We start from the raw sequence: 25,000 nt of genomic DNA, 5'->3' as shown, positions 1-25,000 counted from the left end.
GAAGTCGAACCAGCGACGGACGAGGAATCAGGACTACAGTGACACACTAACGCTTTCGGCCACAAGAGAGGTATAAGTGAATAACATCTCCCATCATCTCACCCGTCGAACTCAGGTGTTTTGGCGTTTGGAGACGATATCCACCCACCTCTACCATGTTGACCGTGTAGTGCGTTTAGACGTAGCCATATTATGACTATTTATCACATCACCATGATTCATATACAATCAAAAGCTACAAACGTCCTTTAATATCAATTCACTCTACCTCGGAAATAATATATTTTCATATATGTTACCCGAAGAGAATTTTTAGTTGATAATAAGTCCACCGTCCCGTGAAATCGAACCAGCGACGGACGAGGAATCAGGACTACAGTGACACACTAACGCTTTCGGCCACAAGAGGTATAAGTGAATAACATCTCCCATCATCTCACCCGTCGAACTCAGGTGTTTTTGCGTTTGGAGGCGATATCCACCCCACCTCTGCCATGTTGACCGTGTAGTCGTTTGTCATGCGTAGCCATAATATGACTATTTATCACATCACCGTGATTCATATACAATCAAAGCTACAAAACTTTAATATCAATTCACTCTACCTCGGAAATAATATATTTTCATATATGTTACGAAGGGGATTTTTAGTTGATAATAAGTCCCGTCCCCGTGAAATTCGAACCAGCGACGGACGAGGAATCAGGACTACAGTGACACACTAACGCTTTGCCACAAGAGAGGTATAAGTGAATAACATCTCCCATCATCTCACCCGTCGAACATAGGTATTTTGCGTTTGGAGGCGATATCACCACCTCTGCCATGTTGACCGTGTAGTGCGTTTGTCGCGTAGCCATATTATGACTATTTATCACATCACTGTGATTCATATACAATCAGAAAGCTACAAACGTCCTTTAATATCAAATTCACTCTACCTCGAAATAATATATTTTCATATATGTTACCGAAGGGGAATTTTAGTTGATAATAAGTCCACCGTCCGTGGGGTCGAACCAGCGACGGACGAGGAATCAGGACTACTGTGACACACTAACACTTTCGGCCACAAGAGGTATAAGTGAATAACATCTCCCATCATCTCACCCGTCCGAACTCGAGGTGTTTTGCGTTTGGAGACGATATCCACCCACCTCTGCCATGATGGGAGATGTTATTCACTTATACCTCTCTTGTGGCGAAAGCGTTAGTGTGTCACTGTAGTCCTGATTCCTCGTCCGTCGCTGGTTCGACCCCACGGGACGGTGGACTTATTATCAACTAAAAATTCCTTCGGTAACATATATGAAAATATATTATTTCGGTAGAGTGAATTGGATATTAAAGGACGTTTGTAGCTTTCTGATTGTATATGAATCACGGTGATGTGATAAATAGTCATAAAAAAACGCACTACACGGTCAACATGGCAGAGGTGGGTGGATATCGTCTCCAAACGCAAAAACACCTGAGTTCGATGGGTGAGATGATGGGAGATGTTATTCACTTATACCTCTTGTGGCCGGCGTTAGTGTGTCACTGTAGTCCTGATTCCTCGTCCGTCGCTGGTTCGACCACGGGACGGTGGACTTATTATCAACTAAAAATTCCTTCGTAACATATATGAAAATATATTATTTCGAGTAGAGTGAATTGGATATTAAAGGACGTTTGTAGCTTTCTGATTGTATATGAATCACGGTGATGTGATAAATAGTCATAATATGGCTACGTAAAACGCATTACACGGTCAACATGGCAGAGGTGGGTGGATATCGTCTCCAAACGCAAAACACCTGAGTTCGACGGGTGAGATGATGGGAGATGTTATTCACTTATACCTCTCTTGTGGCGAAAGCGTTAGTGTGTCACTGTAGTCCTGATTCTCGTCCGCCGCTGGTTCGACCACACGGGACGGTGGACTTATTATCAACTAAAAATTCCCTTCGGTAACATATATGAAAATATATTATTTCCGTGTAGAGTGAATTGGATATTAAAGGACGTTTGTAGCTTTCGATTGTATATGAATCACGGTGATGTGATAAATAGTCATATATATATATATATATATATATATATATATATATATATATATATATATATATATATATATATATATATATATATATATATATATATATATATACTGTATGTATATATATATATATATATATATATATATGGTAAATGAAAGAAAATGATTGGTGTAAAATTAAGAATTGAATAGAATATATTTGGAGAAAATAAAAGCTTTGGAAAACTTTCACATATCAAAATGCATGTTAGGCAAGTCCTAGATAAAAAGAATATGTGCTAGCTTTCTAAGTATGAATGTATAAAAATACCACTCCAGAAATACATTTTTTTAAACAAAATCTAAAAATTTTTGCTTTTTACTAATTTTTGACAATCTGGGTATAAATATTTACATGGCATGTGTTAAGCTGAACAGTGGGGGCAGAGAGGTTGATTACTAAATTTATCAGGTAAAAGTTAACTCATTTTTCAGAGGGTAACTTTATAACCTTCCCCTGTGGTACTGAAGTTGATCTCAGGCTGCAAATGTGACTAATGATATTGTTAACAGCATGCCAAGTTGTTAAGTCATTCACCTGTTTTTCAGCTGAAGCTGTTCGTCTTCTAAGTAATTCTTTCCAGGCACTAACATGGGGAAAATCACAAAATAGAAGAACACGATGGAAGTATCTTCTTTAGTGCCGTTGTAATTTCATGTTACATGTGTAACTTTCATAGCATTTTTGTGCATGACTGTCAGAGAAATTTTATGCAGGGCTTTCTAAATATTTGTGAGCATATGACATGCTAGTTTAACTCTTGGCCAACAGGCTTTCAAGTTGCAGGATCCAGATGGGATAAAGGAGTTGAATGCCTGATATTGAATATCACTGGTTACACTGTCCGTAACTGAGTGAGATAATTGAATGTGAAGTCAGGCCTGACTCCAATGCATATTGACTTGTAAGAGCTGTGTGTATGCAGCTTGACCTAGAAATTTCCTCGATTCTCAGAGGTGTCACCAGGATGCTCTGGTTTTCTCTGTTTATCTCTGGACACTATATATGCTGTATCAGTATTAGTTAATTGTTGCATTATATAGCTTTAGTGCCACAAATCTTGTAGAGATACCAGAGACTCAATTTAATGACAATATCCCAACATCATCATAAAAATTTATGCTTCTAAGGCTAAGTATTTCCCCCCCCCATGATGTCAGAAAATGAATTCTCCTCTTTAGCTGTAGCTTTTACTTATAATTCTGTTAATCATCAGATTCATTTGCTCCACTTGGTACTGAAGGAGTCATGCTGGCTGTCTCGGGTTTAGCTATTATATCTGAAGGGGAAAATATGGCTGAAATCATAGGCTCCAAACACTTATTCACTACACAGTAGTGTCCTTATAACCTAAAGTATTTTAGATCCTCTTGATGTTGCAACAGTTGGGACTGAGGGAACTTAAGGTTCTACTTGTGCCTCTGAAAACTGAATTAAGATCTGTATCTGAATCTGTCAGTGGCTAAGCTTTACTCTCATGTGGCTTTTACTTTGTGTGGATATGGAATTTAGTGAAAAGATAACTTTAATCTACTCATCTAGGTTTCTTAGCACGTACTGCATCTTTACAGTTGATTGCTTAAAAAAGGTAAAGACTGAAGGAGAACATGAACGTTCCAGTACTTAAGGTGAACTTCTATCCTTAGAAGAAGTCAGACTTGGTATATATTGCCTACTTGAGTCATGCAAAACTTATTGTTTCTTTGACCATTTCTTACAAATTTCTCATGTCAGCCCTTGCAAGCATACCTGGCCTTTACATGTACTACAAATAAGTTGAGGGTCTTATTGTAAATGTATCATAAAGCTTTTACAGAGTTTGCCAGGAATGCTGACATACCAGGTTTGTGGCATGATAGTACAAGTAATGCACACTAGCACTTACTGGTATACTGTAGTATTAGATATGAAAAAGATCAACCTATCAGTGCTCGAAACCTATATCTCGGCTGAATTTAAGCTTCAGAGAACACGCTGACTTTCAAAACATGTTAACTATGAGAGAAAACAAGAAGAAAAATATAAGGGAAAAGCCCATACTTACAACAAATATAACTGGTGAACCTAATGCAAGTATCCAGAAGTGAAACAAAGATACTGAACTTGAACTGTGGCCATTTACCAAACCAAATTGGTATAAATGTTGAAGGTTAAGCTCCAAACAGTCTAGTTCAAAAATAAAATAATTCTGCCTTCAAATAGCTGGCAACCCTCTGGTCATTCATCTTGAGACATGGAAGGGAAATTTTCTTGAATAAAAAAAATGAGCTTCGTTTTTAGAATGGGAAAAATAACGTTACTCGGAGAGATGGAAATTATCACAAGTCATTAATGAAATGAGATTATAAAGCATAATTTAAAAAATCTGGTAGCACCCAAAACACAGTAGTTCTGTGATGTGAGGTAGGGGCCTTTGAACCCAGATGTCTTATTTGACTTAAGTGGAAGTCCTCTTGAAATAGGGTATGCCTGAAGGGCTGTGGACTGCAAGATTAGGCTACTAAACAGATATAAGTATGTGAAAACAAATGACTGATATTGCTGTTAGTTTTTCATGTCTTTAACTGGAAAGCAAATTTTAACATAAGGCAAATTACTTTTTATTAGATGTTTTTTGAAGCCTAGGATTGACATTTTTCCTCCATTTAAGGCACCAGTAAGTGAAGGATCTAAGGTAGCAGAATCTTCCTTTACCAAGCAAGGAACAGCTGTTGACTGGTCAAAAATGAACAACGTTGAAACGCTCTTTACATCCACAAAGGTATGAAGTGAGGCTGTAAATTTTTTACATTTACTGTATTACTTGGTTTAAAATATTTTTATATACTAGGACTTATAATATTTCTCTCTTAATTTACCAGCTAGTGTGAATTTTATAGTGATCTGCTTACAATTCAGCAGATTTAATAATATCTGTACGTAAGGCAGGACTTCATACAGTAATCTCTCAATTATCCAGATCTTCCATATCTGGAACTTGATCAAAGATATATGCTATATGTAAATTTTAAAAAATTTGAAAAACTGCTCTCTGATTGTTGGTAATGCTGTGTGGCCCAGGAAGATGTTGGTAACCCTGCATACACTCATGAAGAGACTGAGGAAGGGTTTTGGGGGTGGGGGAGGCCTGGAGAAGTATTCAAGGTGGGGGAAGTTGGTCAGATGGCTGGGTGCCATTGAAGAAGAGGGCATTAAGTCTGTGTAGGGGAACACGCTCAGAGAAAGGATTGTTTTGGAAGGTGGGTGGAGCTGGGTGGGAGGGGGTAGGGATGTAGTGTTGGGTGGGTGAAGAGGGCTAGGTAGACATCTGACTTGCTAGAGCTTGTTTGTTTCATGATGCTTTTCCATATTTTATTAAAGGATAGGTACATTACTGTACTATAGCTTGTAATGGAATACATCTACCACAAAGCAAAAAAAAAAAGAGGAGATATGGGAAAAAGAGAGAGAGAGAGAGAGAGAGAGAGAGAGAGAGAGAGAGAGAGAGATCACTCACGTTTGAAGTGTATTACACACATTCCTTCCCTTTTTCATTTTTCATTTTTACTTTTTTTAATTTTTATTCTGCTCTGTCATTTTTATTTTTGCAACCCAAAAGAGACAGGCAATCGTGAGCGTATAGTACATACGTAGGCACACACTCCTTTGCTTTGGGTGATGACATCAAGACAAGTTATGAATAGCACAATGTGTTGCTAACATCTACAAGTTTGCATTTTAAATATTTTGTGTACTTTCATGGTATATGTGATAACTATGCTTAGAGTCAGCTAAACTTGTAATGAAATGCTGTATAGTAAATCAAGCAAAGCAAAAAGGAAAAATAGCAACACATGATACTGCACTAAGAAACACACACATGAACGTGCACACTATGTAGAGATCATGACGCCAGCAATGATGAAATGCCACATAGATATAAACACACACACAGGCATACAAGTCAAGCTTCTGTGATATTATGGGGTGAAAAGAAAAGTCATTAATTCCGAACAGAAAATGATCAGCTATATGAAGGCTCAAATTGCTTCATTAACCCTTAAACGCCAAGCCTCTATTTACAAAAGTGTCTGTCGTTTGCCGGCGGCGTTCAGGAGTTGGCGCCGAAGCGGAAAAAAAGATTTTTCAAAAAATCACAGCATGCTTAGTTTTTAAGATTGAGTTCATTTTTGGCTCCTTTTTTGTCATTGCCTGAAGTTTAGTATGCAACCATCAGAAATGAAAAAAAATATCATTATCATATATAAATATTGGAATATATGACAGCGCAAAAAAAAATTTCATATATAATTGTATACAAATCGCGCTGTGAGCAAAACGGTTAAAGCTAATGAGTTATTTTTTTCGTTGTATTGTACACTAAATTGCGCTGATTTTGGTATATAACAAATTGTAAAACGATCAAAGCAACACAGAGAAAATATTATCACAAAATGATGCATGAATTCGTAATGCGCGGACATAAAAAAAAAGTTTTTTTCAAAAATTCACCATAAATGGAAATACTGTGCTAGAGACTTCCCGTTTGTTACAAAATGAAGGTAATTGATGGAATATTACTAGACTGTAAGTGATTTAGCTCACAATGGCATTTTTCAACCATTTCAGTTGAGTTAAAGTTGACCGAAGGTTGAATTTTTTCTGTTTATCGTGATTTATATGAAAATATTTCAAAACTGATAAAAGCTACAACCATGAGTTATTTTTTGTTGTATTCTACGTGATATTGTGCACATTTTCATGTACAGTAACACTTTATGTAAGGCCTAATATAAAACGGTGTGAAAATTACGACAAGGTGACTAAAGAAATTCTGAGATTTTCAGCCAACACCACGCGTGGAGGTACGGAAAAAGTTTTTTAAAAAAATTCACCATAAATTGAAATAGTGTGCTAGAGACTTCCCGTTTGTTGCCAAATGAAGGTAAATGATTGAATGTTACTAGAATGTAAGAGTTTTAGCTTACAATTGCGTTTTTCGACCATTTCGGTCGAGTCAAAGTTGACCGAAGGTTGAAAGTTTGGCACTTATCGTAATTTATATGAAAATATTTCAAAACTGATAAAAGCAACAACCATGAGTTATTTTGTGTTGTATTCTACATGAAATTGCACACATTTTCATATATAAAATTTTATGTAACGGCTAATATAAAACGGTGCAAACATTACGACAAAGTGACAAAAGAAATTCTGAGATGTTCGGCCGAGTTACCGCGCGCGGACGTAAGGAAAAAGTTTTTTTTTTAAATTCACCATAAATCGAAATATTGTGCTAGAGACTTCCAATTTGTTGCAATATGAAGGTAAATGATTGACTATTACTAGAATGTAAGAGTTTTAGCTTACAATTGCGTTTTTTTACCATTTCAGTCGAGTCAAAGTTGACCGAAGGTTGAAATTTTGGCACTTATCGTGATATGAAAATAATTCAAAACTCATAAAAGCTACAACCATGGGTTGTTTTTTGTTGTATTCTACATGAAATTGCGCACATTTTCATATATAAAACTTTATGTAACGGCTGATATAAAACGGTGCAAACAGTATGACAAAGTGATGAAAGAATTTCTGAGATGTTCGGCCGAGTTACTGCCCGCTGACATAAGGAAAAAGTTTTTTCAAAAATTCACCATAAATCGAAATATTGTGCTAGAGACTTCCAATTTGTTGCAAAATGAAGGTAAATGATTGAATATTACTAGAATGTAAGAGTTTTAGCTTACAATTGCGTTTTTCAGCCATTTCGGTCAAGTCAAAGTTGACCGAAGGTTGAAATGTTGGCACTTATCGTAATTTATATAAAAATATTTCAAAATTGATAAAAGCTACAACCTTGAATTATTTTTTGTTGTATTCTACATGAAATTGCGCACATTTTCATATATAAAAATTTATGTAATGACTAATATAAAATGGTGCAAAAATTACAACAAAGTGATGAAAGAATTTCTGAGATGCGTCGCTGATGCTCTGTAGTGCGAGAAGAAAGAAATTGGCGCATGCGCGGCTGGGTAACGCTTGTAAACAAAACAACAGTATGATCCGTGAACTCCCAACATCCCTCAAGGCGGGTGATTTAAAATCTTTCGCAAACTAGGCCTATAACTATTTTTCCGCGAATATTTAAAAAAACTTTTTGTAGTGGACGTATTTTATGTCCACTCGGCACCCGACAAACAATTTTAGTCGACGTACGATACATCCAGTCGGCGTTTAAGGCTTAATGTGTAATTGCAATACAAACAAGAAAACAGTAACAGCAAACCTGCAGCTTAGAACTCGTCTTCCCAATCCCTGCAAGAGGAAAAAGCCTGTCCTTTTTAGTACTGTCAAAAGAATGAAGGTGTTTCATTTGTATCTCAATTTAACTTAGTAGTGTTCTTAAAATGAGTTTGATGTGGACAGTTGTCATTGAGAAATGCCATATGTACTAAGGATGTAAACACAAGGTGTTTTACACAAACACAGTTTCCATGATAGGGCAAAATGAGTAAAGTAAATGAAATATGCTGTGTATACTCATGTATCATTCGATCTCACATATCATACGACACGTTAAATTTTGCCCGTAAACATGATTTCATCGTATACATATCTCATGTGTCATGAAGTTTTATTTTCGATAGCCCAGGTAACATTATGCTAACCTCTTGTCCTCAGTACAGTAATCCCATTATCTTAAAAAATAAATGATTTATTTACTGAACGAATTCCATTTTCAGGAGATCATACTGTACTAGGCTGTCCTTGTAGAGCAAATTATATTTTTGATATATTGTGTTAGGCTACACCTTCAAACAAGATTACCAAACGTTTGGTTTATGTAACAATTCATAACCATCTCTTATAATTAACAACTACCTACCAAAGAACTGACATAAACAACATTATGACGCAAACAAACGAATGCTGCTTTGCGTTTTTTATGGATTTAATTTGGCATAAAGTAAGTTAGCTTACCTTTGCATACACATTTTACATTTATGTACAAAAATAAAAATAATTCCAGTAATAATTCATTTCTTCTAGCAACTAGAAAATGATTCTAATTTTTTTGGTAGTAAGCTCAATCAACTGATTCTGAGAATGTAAACATTAGCCTAGCCCATGTAAAATCATATGGCAGATGATATCTTTTTATACATTACATATTACAATGGTGAAATAACATGATAATAATACAGTGTAAAAGTATTCAGTAAGTAAAATATAAGTTTCATTACTGTTACCTTTACCTTAAGTACAGCTTTAATAGCAAATGGCTACTGTGAATGTAAAACCCAGCCTAGGGCCAACAGTTCACATACACATCTCGTGTATGGTAATACAATGTGATAACACTGATAAGAATGTTGCTGTATAAAAATACATTGTGATAAAACCGTAGTAGGCTATGGGTAAACATGGGTAGTCTACCTACCTACTGAATTGTGTGTCATTTATGAGAGAGACAAAAAGAAGGGGATGCATTTACTTTTTAAAGTGTATTTGTGCAGTCTGTTTTGTTACAGATTTGGGGGGAAAGGGTAGATAATTGCCTTTTGCATAAAGAATTTTATTGTGATGGTTGTTGTTTATTTCATAAGCACATTGAGTGTTTGCAGTTATGCAGTTTGACAAGGTTAGGTGAGGAAGGGTACAGAGTTGCTCTTGAACACCCTCAGATTTTTTACTAGCCCTTATCTGAAGGGCCCTTGGCTCTGGATAATCGAGAGATTAGTGTATTTAAATGCCAGGTTATTGTTAATAAATTGTTTGGTTACATAAAAGAATCTTAAATAACTAGCTATTAAGTAAACATTTATAGTACCACATCTATAGGAAGTAACAATCATTCACTAAGACTAACTCTTAAATAATGGTACTGTGCTAAATAGCATCTCTCTCTCTCTCTCTCTCTCTCTCTCTCTCTCTCTCTCTCTCTCTCTCTCTCTCTCTCTCTCTCTCTCTCTTTGTTCTTAAGCCATTCTCTCTCTCTCTCCGGTGAGGTCACTGCCAGACAAACTCAATATAAATATAAAAAAGAATCAGGGAAATTTACCTCTAGATACACAAAAGAAAATATCATTATTAATAAGAATAAGGAAATAACAACAAATCGTTGCATTAAAATAATAAAAGCTACATTACTAATAAGAATAAGTCCTGTAGAGGGGATGCCATTAGTGGTGCACTGTACTGTATGTGTTACTTAAGGTTTTTGGATATTATTAGTTTACCCTATGCTCAAACAAGCATTCAAACAAATATACAGTTAACTAGAAAATAGAATTTTTCAATTATTTTTCAAAAGCAAAAATTTACCTTTTGATCCTTTTCCAGTTGATGGCAGAGAAATGACTGATGAGCAGGTAGTCCCTCTCTTTCTCACTGGCAAGGTGTCTGAACTAACTACCATTAGACAAACATGTTTACACATTTCCACGTTAAACATTTCATGACAAAAACGAACCTGAGAAAATGTTCATTTATTGGACAGATATGAGAGTATTAGATGTTCTGAGTTTATTTTATACTTAAAGAGCATTCTTCAGAAAAAGAGGGAATTTTATTTCAGCAAATAAGTTAGGAAATACAGTAATGTATTTTGTTTTCTACCTTTCCCAGTTCTTAGCCTAACATTACAAATTTCATAGAGAATGGTCCTGAAGGAACCAATAAAATTATGAGCATACAGTTTTTGCAGCTCTGTCCTCCACATTATTTTTACAGTATTTGAATGAAATGTATAAAGAGGTAAAATGTTTAGTCTAGTATGTTGGCCTACAAGTCAGCCACGGATGATTGTCTTTCTCTCTCTTAGTGTGTGAAGTGATATAATCTTTTTGTTTTGTTCTAGGCTCCTCTTCATTATGTGCTTTTCCTATTTTAAATGAACATGTATTGATTGTCATTGATTTTCAGCTTTTCAACACATATCAGTGAGGAAACGTACCGGAGGGCATTTTTTAATAAAGTTCCTAGAGGATTGAACACCAGGGATGGTACATGGTAAAAAATTGTGGCAATGGGCTTAGTGTGTTTATGGGAGGTGCTATTAACCTTGTGAAGATTTGGGGGGAGGGTTAGAGTATGTCCGTGTCAGAGCACTCACTCTTCACCAATTGAGCGAAAATGTTTAGCAATAATTTTCTCTGATTACTCTGTGTAATCTTATAGTTTGTGCTGCATTAATGAATTTGGCGTCATTAAAGCTAAAGAGGTGATCTTTATCGTAATTATGTTTAGAAAGGGTAAATCATAGAAAACAAACATTGATACCATGAGTAAAAGTTAGCCGTAATGAAAAATTTGTTAATTTTACCAACCAAAAATTCATTATAAACCAGAGAAAAGAGATATCCAGTTTTTGTTTGCATGTGTGAAAGTATGATAAATTGCCTTACCATTGTCATGAAATTTATTATTATTTGAGTCTCGTATTCATATTGATGCTTTTTTATAATTTTTGTCAGATTTACTGTACAGTATTAGAAAAAATCTTTTGAGAATGACTATAGTTGTCATCAGAATCTCAGAGGTTGAAAAATGGTCGATGACTCTAATCATCATCAAACTCTCCGAGTTAAGCAAGGATTTACTGTATATTGTAGTCCATCATGGTCCCTTGTTTTTTTTAACTTCCCATTTATTCTGAATGTAGAAAGATGACAAGATGTGGTAAATGCATGTGGCAGGGAAGGCCAAGTGCTGCGTAATTAAAGCTCATCCCATCACTACCTGGTCCTAATTCCAGGTCTGCATGCATTTTTCTTGATTACTTAATATTCCTGTGAAATTTTCTGATAACTTCAGTGTGTCATTTTGGCTTTCCTAAGTTGTTTTCCATTTTTGAATGTTGGACAACAAAGTATAAGTTTTCAGTCATGAAATGAAATCAAACCAGCTTCATATCTTAGAAAATAAGCTAGCAGCAAGCTATAAAAGAAAAACATTGCCATATACATAATCAGTCAGTGTATGTTATTTGCCACAGATGAATTTTGGGATACCATTAAAGTGTGAAAAGGTTTATCTTATATTATGGGACCTATAAGTGTTCTTTGATAATTGTTTATAATTTGCTTCTTATTTCTGCACAATTTAACATTCTTTCTTGGTATCAGCAGCTGTGCAAATTTTAAAATGCACGATGATTGTGTAGCATTTCTTCAATTGATATAAGAACCTTAGTACAACAGTGCACATTATTGAACTCTATATGCAAACATACATTAGCAATAAGTTTACAAAAATGTTCAGAAACAGCACTTCATTATTTACATTTCTCCTAATTATAACAGGTTTAAACTTCACAGTAAAACCAAACAGCTTATAGTTTCATTCTTCTGAATATATTTCATTAGTACATTACTGTACATTCTTTTTTTTTACTTTACATGACATTTCATAAGTATGTAGGTAGTGAAAAATTGAAAGTGAAGTCCTATTGTTATAAATGAATCTGACAGTGCAGCATAATGCATTTTTCACCATACGGTAACTCAAAACCTTTGCAGTATACTGTATGAAGTAAACTCTTTAATAATTGATTTTAAATTATCATTTCCCATATCATAGCTTACAGTCCTGTTGTTGCGTGTATGCAATACTATATAATGTACCTTTATTACAAAACACAGAATATTACAAGACAGAATAAAAAATTTCTTTTAAAAAACAATGCTCCACTACTAAACATAAATTCAGCTGGTGGAAGTCGTGACACCAAGCAGAGTGGTGCATGACAGTCACATACTGTAAGTGAATGTTATTCATACTGCACTCTGTTTTTTGCTGCACTCATTACAAAGATGTGTCCATTCGTATTAGAAGCTGATAAGTATTGCACAACATAATTTTATTAAAAAAACAAGTTCATTATTGGTCAGTACATACAGCACAATATATATGTATGATACTACAGAAAATGATGCCAGATTTCTTAGACAATAATTTTACCTTTTATTATAGTACACTTTGCTGTAAAAAATGAGTGAAATGTTAGGAAATCCAGTTGGCCAGCATATCAATAACAAATTTGTGTAATTGTACTATAGTAAAATGTTATAATGACACAGTTCATAGCACTTGATCCCTGTCTAACATTCTTTCCTTAATTTTATCTTTGTAACGTTATGTTAGCCTATTTTAAAACAAAACTAACACTGGTTTGGCTTCCAATTTTACTTTCGACTGCAGCCTGTTTCTCAAGTGCACAATTTCTTGTCAGGTTGACATGAGGACAACATATTGTGCAGTTACATGTGACTAGTCCACCCAGCATCAAAGTGGTTAAGAATCTCCAACTTTGTTGCCAAGAGGAAAACACTTATGCTTAACAGATGGCAGTGCCATCAGCATGCAAACGAATGTACCAGAAACATGACCCCTGCCCCTAGCAGAGCATAGGGAACGCCAGTGAAAGCAAGAGCTTCCATAGTGCAGAAGTGAGGACATTTCATAGAGACAAAGTCAGTGGTCACAGTTGAGAGAACAAGTCACAAGACTGTGAATCTCTCTCCACCCAGACCTGATACACTTGATTATCCCATTCTTCATCCCCCTCCCTCCACATCAATAACCCAATTGAACTATGACATACTCATCAGGCCAGTCAGTGTGCACACAATGCACAGCTTGTTTGTCTGGCTGAGCAGAGGCCTTTTTTAGATGTAATCTCATCTTTTGTGGATGAATGTGGTGTGTGGAGACTGAACTATCTATATGGAATTAAAAAAAATTCATTTTACCTTTTATTGTGGTTTAGTACATATATACTGTTGCACTGAGAAAGGTGAGGTCAAGGATACATTGCGGTAGGGGAAGTGTGGATGATTGAGAAATTACTGTAATCCCGGATGGGTCCTAGTAGCATCTAGGGAACTTTTGTGAGTGAACTGTCAACATCTACCCATGCAAATAAAGAATGAGAAGAGGATCTGGCTCTGGCTGGTGGGTCCACCCTTTGATATACAAGGCTACTGGCTGGTGGCCATTTTTTCATTTTTTCAGGAAATGAAGCTCACAGGGGCCATTTTTGGCAAATCAAATGGTTAAATATAGGTACTGTTGTGGGTTTGTGATGAACATTTTATTTTTTGAAGAGAGTTTTACTATATCTATAGGTAAGTTTTAGTATTTCATAATATATTTTGAAAGTATTTCAAGTTTTGACATGTTATGTAGTAACCTAGAACATTAATACTTTTCAGGAAGGGCTTTCACTTCAGCCAGCTTCACATACACCAGGAGTTAGTATAGCATCAGAAAATGTGGCTGGAGAGCATGGTGTGGATCCTAGCTGCTTGGGAGTTAAACTTGCCTTTTCCAGTTCGGGTGTAGCATCAGGTCACGTGGGTAACACACCTCCACAACAAGTGAAGTCTTCTGATCATGCAGTTGGTGTACCCAATGGCCCTTCTGGGATTGGAGGTAACCCCATGCCCTGTCAGAAACCTCATGGTAAATCAATTCCTCTTCCATCGTGGCTAAGTGACAAAGCCAGTATCCCTGCTGTTTATAGGCATGCATGTTCATTAGTTGAAGGCAAAGATGGATGGGTAGACACCAGTCGGGCATATATGTTACTTATGAAGACTGGTTTACCCCCCCCTTTCTTGGGAATCCTCTGGGAGATGGTCAACCGAACCCAGCCAGGGCAGCTTTTAGACCAGGAGTTTACTACTCTATTAGCACTAGTGGCACTTGTTCAGGTAAGCATTTTAAACTATCTTGTAAGATTACTATTTCTGTGTGGCCTTTTTAAAAGAGGTGTATTATCTATCTTGCTTTTGCAACATACCATTCGATAAGAGTAAAATTACTTAAACACTATGTAAGTTGAAGTACTGTGCCTACAGATTGAAAGTTTGTATTTTCTTTAGCTATTGGATATAGTTAAGAGACTTATAGCTGTTATACAAGTTTGAAATTTAAGTCCAGTTTGTCCAAAGCCTTTGGGTATTCCATAACATTGAGGTCTTTTTGAGAGAAGGTTTGGAAAACAACAGATGTACAGTATTTGAAAGAAGATGTTAAAGAGTTCTGTATTTCAGCTTCTGATTTTAATTTTGAATTCTTGGTCACTTCAGATTTATGTAATAAGAATTTTGGTAATTGTAAATGTAAATGGAATTATGAGTTCCTGCGTTTACTACTAATATTGTAGAATATCAGAAATTAGAGACTATGCAAGCATGAGGACTGTCAAATTGATGACTTAGCTTTAATTTTCATCCAAAAGTCAGTCCTAAAACAGGGTTTATTAGTATTGAGGTATTCTTATACAGTCTTTCCATAAGTATAGGCATTATCAAGACTTATTTTTTCATAGAGACACTTGCTGGTTTCATAGGGTGTACGTACTTCTGTATATCACCTGTAGTATGACCTAAAATTGTCTTAGCTTCATCATTTCATTGAAAAGTATATTTGGTGAATTTTTGTCTATTTTTTCCCTCTAATGCATAAAAAATTGCCTTACATTGCATTTACCTTAATTTCTCCTGCATAACAGTCTTAAGTAGTAATTAGAAGCAAATAAAACCAGTGAAATAAAAATTAAACTAATGCCAAAGGAACCTGCTGTAGGACTCTTCTGTACATTACTTGCCAAGCTAGGCTAACGTGTGGCATGTCTGTCTTTCTCTCTCTCGTTATGTATAGTTATTTTTTTATTTAAAGTTTTAATAAATGTATTACTTCCTAAAATGCAGTTATTAATACTGAATAAGTAATTGAATTCATGTTAACATATTCTAAGTTCATTTGTTGATAACATGACATATATATCAGTGGTATGGAGATCTGTTGTGTTCATTCTTCTCTCTTCTGCTGGGTATTATTTGTTCCTACACGAATACAGGCAGTCCCCAGTTAATGAAAGGGGTTCCTTTCCCGGCTGAGTTCCGATAACCAAAAAATGTAGTTAACTGGAACATCACAATAATTATGGTAATGAATGGCGTTTATGACTTCGTAATCGCAGTTGGCGCTGATAAACCGCTTCCCGACGCCAAAAATTGCTTACCCTTGCCAAAAATCACTTACTGATGCCAATAAACCGCCTACCAATGCCGATAAGCTGCCTAACAATGCCGATAAACTGCTTACTAACTCCAAAAGTCGCTTACTGGTGCTGAAAACCTAGTTAACTACATTGTTAGCCAAGTGTCATAAAACTGAGATGCCATTAACCTACGCCGCTGATAAGCGGGCACTGCCTGTACAAACCTTCAGTCTTTACATATGGATTTACCTTGCAGATGCGAGCTGGAACTGCTGTTTAACTTTCAGACAAGGCCGTTAACTACTGGCAGTTGGAGGAAGACATGCCCACATGTCGGTCTGCACTCCACTTTGCTTGCTGTTTTGGGTTTTGTTGAAATATTTTTGGAATTGTTGTTCAGCAATTTATAATATATATATATATATATATATATATATATATATATATATATATATATATATATATATATATATATATATATCTATATATATATCTATATATCTATATATATATATCTATATATATATATATCTATATATATATCTATATATATATATATATATATATATATATATATATATATATATATATATATATATATATATATATATATATATATATATATATATATATATATATATATATATATATATATATATATATATTATATATATATATATTATATATATATATATATATATATATATATATATATATATATATATATATATATATATATATATATATATATATATATATATATATTATATATATATATATATATATATATATATATATATATATATATATATATATATATATATATATATATATATATATATATATATATATATATGTTATAAGAAGGTATTTCATCAGAAATTCCCCTGGTGTTTGGTTATAAGGACTGTGTTTGGAACTCAGTCAGAGTTTGGTTATGACATCTTCAGTTTCTCCATGGCTGTAGAATAAGACTGTTTTTGGAAGATCAGACCAATGTTCTGCAGGATTTCAGACAAACTCCATAGTGGTTTTTCTTGTATTTCGTATAAAGACTTATTTACAAAAGAATACAATTGGTCTGCACAGGATGATCTCCCATGTCGATCTAATATCTAAGCTGTCACACTTTTACATAGCAAGACTAAGATGCACACACACGAACAAACATATGACCTCGTTCCCAAGGACTTCCCACGGCTACGTGACTTTTGCCTCAGCTCTGAGCAAAAGGAGAACGCTGAGTTTATGCAAACGCATGCTAATGTATGATGACGCACTGTCTTAAAGCACTACACAGGTACTTATTGATGACGTCTGCGTCTGGTTTGACCAAACGGAGATTTCACAATAGCTTCCTTTCATGTGCGATAGAGATATACATTTTGGGAATTATCTTAGATTTACTAAGAAACGTAGTTTATTTAAATGTGGCATAAATGAAATATGACATTTGCTCGGCCACGTAAAACACAATAGGAACGAAATCATCAAAACAGGCATTCACTAGCTAAGCATAAATTCTCAGAAAGCAAAAGAAAATATACGCTTCCAAATATCATTATACTCAAAATGTGAATGAGATACATACAGCAAACACTGAAATATGTTGCATATTTGTGAACACAAGTCTTACTAAAATGTAGCAAAGTGAGAAAAAAAAGGTAAGTTATATAACTCAAATATTGATTATACTGACAATGCTAATGATTAACACATAAATCATATATAGATAATGTAATCCGGATAAATCAAATAAAATAATGCAATTCAGAAATGATAATGCAATCCTGAAATGATAATGCAATTCTGAAATGATAATGCAATCCAGAAATGATAATGCAATTCGTATACTGAAGTAAAAACATTTGTGCACAGATTATATGAATACACTTGCAATGATAGAGATTGAAATCAATGCTTAAAAATGTATCCAAAGGTAATAACCATATGGTAGGTTTATATAAACAAACAGTTATCCTGATAGATTAATCAGTATGGACAACCAAAATGCAAAATGTTGAATGAACAACATGCTACTACACGCAATTGATACATACATATGTAGTATAGGTTATTAAAGAAATAAATGTAGATAAATGATAACACCAGAAATGTTCAGCTCTTCCTCACATACATTACCACTGAAAATAGAACCTTTTCAGTCTTTCTCTGTGTATTCGAGCTTTAATGAAAAAAATGGCCAGTAATTCCATTATCGAACTCAGAACATATAATTGCGCCAGTCCAACGTTGACCTTTGAGAATCAGCAGATTTACGCAAATGGTCTCCTTCATCTCTCGTGCTTTTTCCAAAACATTACGCTGACGATTACGCCTACGACTCCCAGCAACATACCAACGGCAATTAATGTGTAGAGGAGAAGAAAATCATGGTGATCAGAAGAATGGCTCGCAGGAGACAGCAAGTCTAATGATGCAATAGCGTTTTCGATGGGCCTGCTGTAGGAATTGTTAGACCTTGCAGCCTAGTGTTTCCCCACGATGTGTTGATGAAGAAGTTGCGGCCTCTGATGATGGATGTGCTAGCCGGATGAAGAGTGACGACGTTGTTGCAGTGCAGCCATCATTAACGACGAACATGTGTCCTGTTGTCCTAGTACCATCTGGGCAAGTGACGATGTATGGTTCTGCAGAGAAGACGAATGACGTGCCATTCACGAGCCTGTGACGAAACTGATTGTCACGATACCGTACTAAACCAGCCAAACAATGTTCATGTGTATGGGGAGAGGTTCTGTTAAGTACCAAGTCCAATTCGCATGAATTCAATGACGTAATGTTTAAGAATTCAAACAAATCGATCCTGCACACTACATTATTCATAACATCATGGCAATCATTTAACAGTGCTTGGTCTCGGACTACCGTAAAAGCTTCCTTATTGGCGGAAACCAATACTAGAGCTGACAGATTATTAATAATAGGTGTCGAGACGTTAGATACATACGTGGGAAAAGGCGAAATTTTATACGCTTTCCACGCGTCTGATGGGTTGAAAGGAATGTCGATTACGATCTTATCAAGGTCAACTTTAACTGTAATCAAGCTGTAATAAATTCAACTTTATGAAAATCTACTACTGGAACATAGCGCATTTTATCGTGAGCATTATTGATAATCTGAGTAAGATCTTTAATCGGTAACAAATGAGGAGACAACACGCCTTTAGCAGCAAGTGTTATAGCTTCCACGTAATCTTTTGATTTTTCGATAAAGCTTGAAACTCTCAGTATACATGATTAATTTTAGCATGATAATACATCAAAGTTGCTAACAAAACTTGAGTGTCATGAACCTGATTGAAACGTCGTGACTGTTCATTTACTTTACTGATTACGCTGTTCAAAGCTTGAATTTGTTTGTTTAGTTCTCCTGCTAATACCTCTTGTTGATGTTCCAGATTTTCGATTTTAACCCGTGATCGCGAAGTTTTAAACGATTTGAAATCCTAACCCAAGACCTGCTACGGAACCAACCAAATTTAATGCCGCTAGAACAAGTGGGTTACGCCTTTCTGTAACGTCATGAGGTATTGACCACATTAGCAAATCACGAGCCAAGATTTCAGCTTCGCTTGTTTTATTCCTTATTTCCCAGAAAAGCATATTAATTGTGTCACTGACTTGATTCGGCGACGTTGGATCACTGCTAGCTAAGAATGATTTATGCAAGTCTGCCAGAGATTGATAAAAAGAGTCAATTCTGATTTCAAAGTTATTACTTCATTTTCGCTAGTGAAAATGGCGTTCATATTGACTTCTAAAACTATATTACTGCCAGTTAGAAAGAAATTATTCATTTCCTCTACTATAGAACCATGATGTAAAGTTATTTCAGAACTCTTCCCAGCTACGATAAACATTGAGAGGAATAGTGCATGGTATAATTTGACAAGCTTCATGTTGGAGCCTGTAAAAGAAAATAACTTGTAAATAATGAAACAAAAACATCGCATCATTCAAATGATGTAAAAATTCACACACTAATTAACTTTTTCATAACAAACCATTGTCTTCAAACCATTGTCTTAAGCTCTCACATGAGAGATAGATACTGTTCGAACATCCGTTGAATCGGACTGATTCGAATTTTAAGTCGGTTACCTATTAAAACTTCTATAACTATGAAAGGACCTTCAAACTTAGGCAACAATTTCCAATTTAGCCCTTTTCTAACATAGACTTGTACATATACTATATCTCCTTCTTGGTAAGGCTTTGTGACCTTAGCTTTTTTATCATGTGCATTCTTCATTAACACTTGAGCCTGTAAGAGGTTTTGATAAAGTGTTTGACATCTACTTCGGCTAACATCTATTATATCCTTCAACGGATCTGATAAACTAGATGTCGGGGATAATATGTGAAAAGGTGACCTAGCAGGTATCCCATATACAGCTTCATGGGGAGACATACGGATTGAAGTATGATAATTGTTATTTAGGTACTGGACACCGTGGGTATTGCAATATCCCAGTTTGGGTCCATACCGCCTATGTTTACACGCAGTATGTCTAGCACCTTTCTATTAACCCGTTCTACCAATCCATTAGATTCAGGATGGTATATCATCGTATTGACTTTCTTTATTTGCAGAATTTCGCACAATGAGTTAAGGAAGTGATTATTGAATTCTCCACCTGAGTCAGAGATTATAATATTTGGAATTCCATGTCTGCATATATAGCACTCGTAAAACTTCCTAGCGCACTCAATGGCTGTTTTACTTTTTAGTGGTATTAATTCAGTATACCGTGTAAGGCGTCAATTATAACCAAGAGGTTTTATTCCCCGGTCTGTCTCGTAAAAACCTGTCAATAAATCAAGGTGTACCCTTTCAAAAGGTTTGCTAGGCACGGGATAAGTTCCGAGACCTACAGGATTCTTAGTATGGCCCTTGTGACGGAAACATATATCACAGTTTTTAATATATGTCCTAATATCTTTTAACATAGTAGACCAGTAAAATAATGACTTGGCCTTTTGAGAGGTTATTTCAACCCAGGATGACCATGCAGAGGATGGTTGTGAAGCCATTTCAGAACGATTGGGATTAATGTGATAGGTACAACCACCTGGTCGTTAGTTAACTGTGTTGAACTCCTGGTTCTCCTAGCCACAGATCGGCATAGAATGTTATCCTTAATCAAGAAATATTGATTCGTATATTTCACATATTCCTTATCATCTGGATTCCTATTTAATGCATCTATTATTACTCTTAATTTCTGATCTTTCATTTGTTCTTGTCATACTGAATCTAGATTCCATTCTATATCTGTAATATTCTCTGTTGCTTGGGCTAAAGATTGACCATTTTCGATAGCAATTTTCATAGCTTGCAGAAGGAATTGGAATTTCTTCTAGATCAGCGAAAGGTATTGAGTGTGTTGGTACTGGGTTACGAGATAGCGCATCTGCGATTCGTTTGCTTTACCGGGTAAGTATCCAATTTTAGCTCCAAAGTCTTGGATAATCATGTGCCACCGAGTTCTTTTAGGACTATGATTGAAACCTTTAAAAAGTCAGTAAGGGGCTTGTGATCAGTTAGAACTTTGACACCATACCCATAGATTATATATTTAAAATGTACCAACGAATTAGCAATGGCGAGGCATTCCTTATCTATTACTGCATATTTCTTCTCTGACATTTTTAATTTGCGAGAATAAAAGCAATGGGGAAAAAACTTATTGTCATGCCACTGGAGTAACACACCTCCTACTCCTTGATCTGATGCGTCGATTGCAATAATAAACTCTTTAGTAAAATCGGGAAACTTTAAAATAGGAGCAGAACTGATTTTTTCTTTCAAGGTATCAAAAGCAATTTGATGTTGGGATTCCCATTTAAAAGGTACGTCCTTCCTTATGAGATCAGTTAAAGGAGCTGCTATTACTGAATAATCTCGGATAAACCGACGATAATAACCCTAAACCCGAGAAATTGCTGTATGGCTTTAACATTAGTAGGAACGGAAATTTACTAATAGCAGAGATTTTATCATGGACTACTTTAAGACCTTGCCGAGATACCATGAAACCCAAATAGACTAATTCGTCTTTAAAAAACTCACGTTTAGAAATTTTTACTTTTAGATGATGTTCTCTCTTAACCTTTGAAGGACTATTTCTAGTTTACTTAAATGCTCCTCCAAGGTGTTGGAAAATATAACTAAATCATCCATATAAGCATGGAGAATATTCCTAGTAAATCTCCGAACACTATATTGATCATTCTAGTGAACGTAATAGGAGCACAACGTGGCCCAAATGGCATACGTAGGAATTCATAGTGACCTCTAGCTGTACTAAAAGCAGTGTACTGGGTAATATCCTTAGCTAAGGGTGTCTGGTGAAAGCCTTTAAGTAAGTCCAAGGAAGTAAAAACTTATTCTGTCCTAATAGAGACAAAATATCATCTGTGCAAGGTACTGGGAAACGATCAGGGATAGTTTGGTCGTTAAGCTTATGAAAGTCAACACAAATCCTCCAGGTTTTGTCCTTTTTTTGGTACTACTATCAAGGGAAAATTATAAGGGCTGTTAGATTTCTTAATAACCCCTCTTTTAACATTTTATCTACCTCAACATTGATTTCATTCAGAAATTTGGCGGTAGACGATATGAAGGCACGTAAATGACCTGGTCTTTATCCTTTAAACGAATTTGATGTTCGATGACTTCCATTTTGCCTAAAGCTCCAGTACTAGTAGAAAAACATCACTATATTTGGATAAAAGATCAAAAAATTTCTTGCTTATATCCCTATCTAAAATGTCTGCTTCGATTTTGCCTTTAATTACCTTTAAAAGAGATTCGTCTGTTGCTGATTCAGTGGAGTTAATTTCAGCAACTGTAAGGATTCGATGTTTATATGCTTCGATATTGACAATATGTTGATTTTCATGTACTGTTAAAGCAGCATTTAAGTGATTAAAAACTTCAATGTTAACCCAATGATCAGAATTTACTGTGTATAATGCTTGCATGACTGAAAGCCCATTGATCTTTAAGGTATCAGGAAGAATTAAAACCTCTGAGCCTGGCAATTTTCTTTTAACCTTGACCGTGAGATACGATGGTGTGTTTGGCTCAATGGTTTGTGCGAATGCAGCAAGGACAGGTGCCTGAGAGTTATGTTGGGTTGCTGTAACAATATCATCGCTTATGAGACAAGTGACTGGCTCTTCGATATACGTTATCTTCTTACTCTCTGTCTCCTTCTGATCCAAAACAGATTTCAATGTGTGTGAAGACCGATAGAATTTCCCTTTTATAAACACTCCGTGTTTTGCGGGTGTTAAAAAAATTACGTTATGTAATGACATTGATGGATATCCCATAATAACTACTGGGTACATATTAATATTGCCAACTATGATAAAGGTATCCGTAAAAATACGTTGCCCCAACCTGTATTGTATCTGAGATGTACCAATTACATCTAATTCATTATTGCCTATTCTGACAAACGAACATCAGAGCGTTCGATGGGAAATCTTGAAAATAAAAGGTGATGGGTACGTAAATCCATTATATTACGTGGACTACCTGAATCAAAAAACAAGGTGAAATGCTTGTGTTCTAAGCTAACTGCATGCAAAGTGGGTCTAACTTCTTCCGAGCCAATAATAGCGTGTATTTTGCAAAAATCTACGGGACCGTGCTCTGCATGTTTGGGAGACACTACCTCGATTTCTGGAAAATTCTTGTCTTCACACATATCTTGGAGAACATTAAACTTATTATCTGATTCAAAAAGTGATGATAACCCAATATCACTCTCCTCCCCCTTAAAGCTGGCTATGTGGTGTTTGTCTGCCCACGGCATTCGAAAATTCACTGACGCATCATTGTTTGGAACTGCTGAGCCTGAAGTTGGCTTTCCCGAGGAACGATTTGAATGTACTTGTTTCTGACCTGCATTACTGTTCTGCTTGTAATGTTTGTTCTTTCCCCCATGGTACTGTTGCTTTTTAGCGTCATTACCAGTGTTTTGAATGTTTGTGTTACTGTTTAAATTCTTCTTTCTTGCATTGCAATGACTATACTTATGATGCGTACTGTTATGGATTGAACAATAGCGGGACCTACACTCATTTATCACATGACCAGGTTTTTGCAATTGTAACAAATGACGCTGATGGATTATTAGTGACTAAGTTAACCTGTTGCGCGTGATGTAGACGCATGATTTTTTGTTTTCTTGCTTTGTAAAATCCTGAATCAGAGAAGGATCGAGATCTGTACACTTGGACAAGTGTTTCCGAACTTGCCTATAGATATCTAAATCTGAGCTATCTGATTGTAATTTTTCATCAAAACACTTAACCAAAGGTTCAGGTAACATTGCTGTTACAAGTGTTAAATAGAATAACCTGCAGACAGATTTGGAACTGATATGCAGATTACCATTGACCCAACTTGAGCCATCAATCTGTCCTTTATACTCTTCGAGCCTATCTCCTATCAGAGCTGCCCTATCTGTTATACTTAGATTAGTCATAGATGTGAGTCTTATGATGTTGCGTAAAGCAAGAACTTCATCCAATGCATCCTCACTCCCATAAATGGAATGCAGATTGGCTTTGAAACCATCCCAAGTGTTTGTTTCTTTAAAAGATATTCCCATAAAAATGCACCTGCATCTCCCTTAGCAAAATCTATGAAACTCTTTGCCTCTTGCAATTGTAAAGACGGATCGGTAATGGATTTTGCCGTGAGGTGTACGTCTATAGATCGAAATCCAAGATTCGACACCCTCGTCAAAAATCCATTGACACGACCTGCGAATGGTACAATTGGCGATCTAGCATTAACTACCGTAACTACAGGATTCTGTGGGGAAGTGGTGGGGTCGCTCCCACTTGGGGTTGGAGGAGTCATTTTCCTACTAAGTTTC

General features: G+C 35.6%; 1 protein-coding gene across 8 annotated transcripts in view; it reads left to right on the top strand.

Moving 5' to 3' along the window:
* The window catches only part of LOC136840591 (synergin gamma-like), a 244,305-nt gene that overhangs the window by 132,004 nt on the left and 87,301 nt on the right, over positions 1-25,000 (top strand). For all 8 annotated transcript variants that reach the window (XM_067107257.1, XM_067107258.1, XM_067107259.1 and 5 more), the window contains 2 exons: positions 4,732-4,842; positions 14,279-14,779. In XM_067107257.1, coding sequence (XP_066963358.1) covers positions 4,732-4,842; positions 14,279-14,779 — 612 coding nt within the window. The remainder of the gene's footprint in view (positions 1-4,731; positions 4,843-14,278; positions 14,780-25,000) is intronic.

The sequence above is a fragment of the Macrobrachium rosenbergii genome, chromosome 8, assembly GCF_040412425.1.
Source record: "Macrobrachium rosenbergii isolate ZJJX-2024 chromosome 8, ASM4041242v1, whole genome shotgun sequence".
Classification (NCBI taxonomy): Eukaryota; Metazoa; Arthropoda; class Malacostraca; order Decapoda; family Palaemonidae; genus Macrobrachium; species Macrobrachium rosenbergii.
Note: the sequence above shows the minus strand (reverse complement) of the source record. Positions and strands in the feature narration are given on the sequence as shown.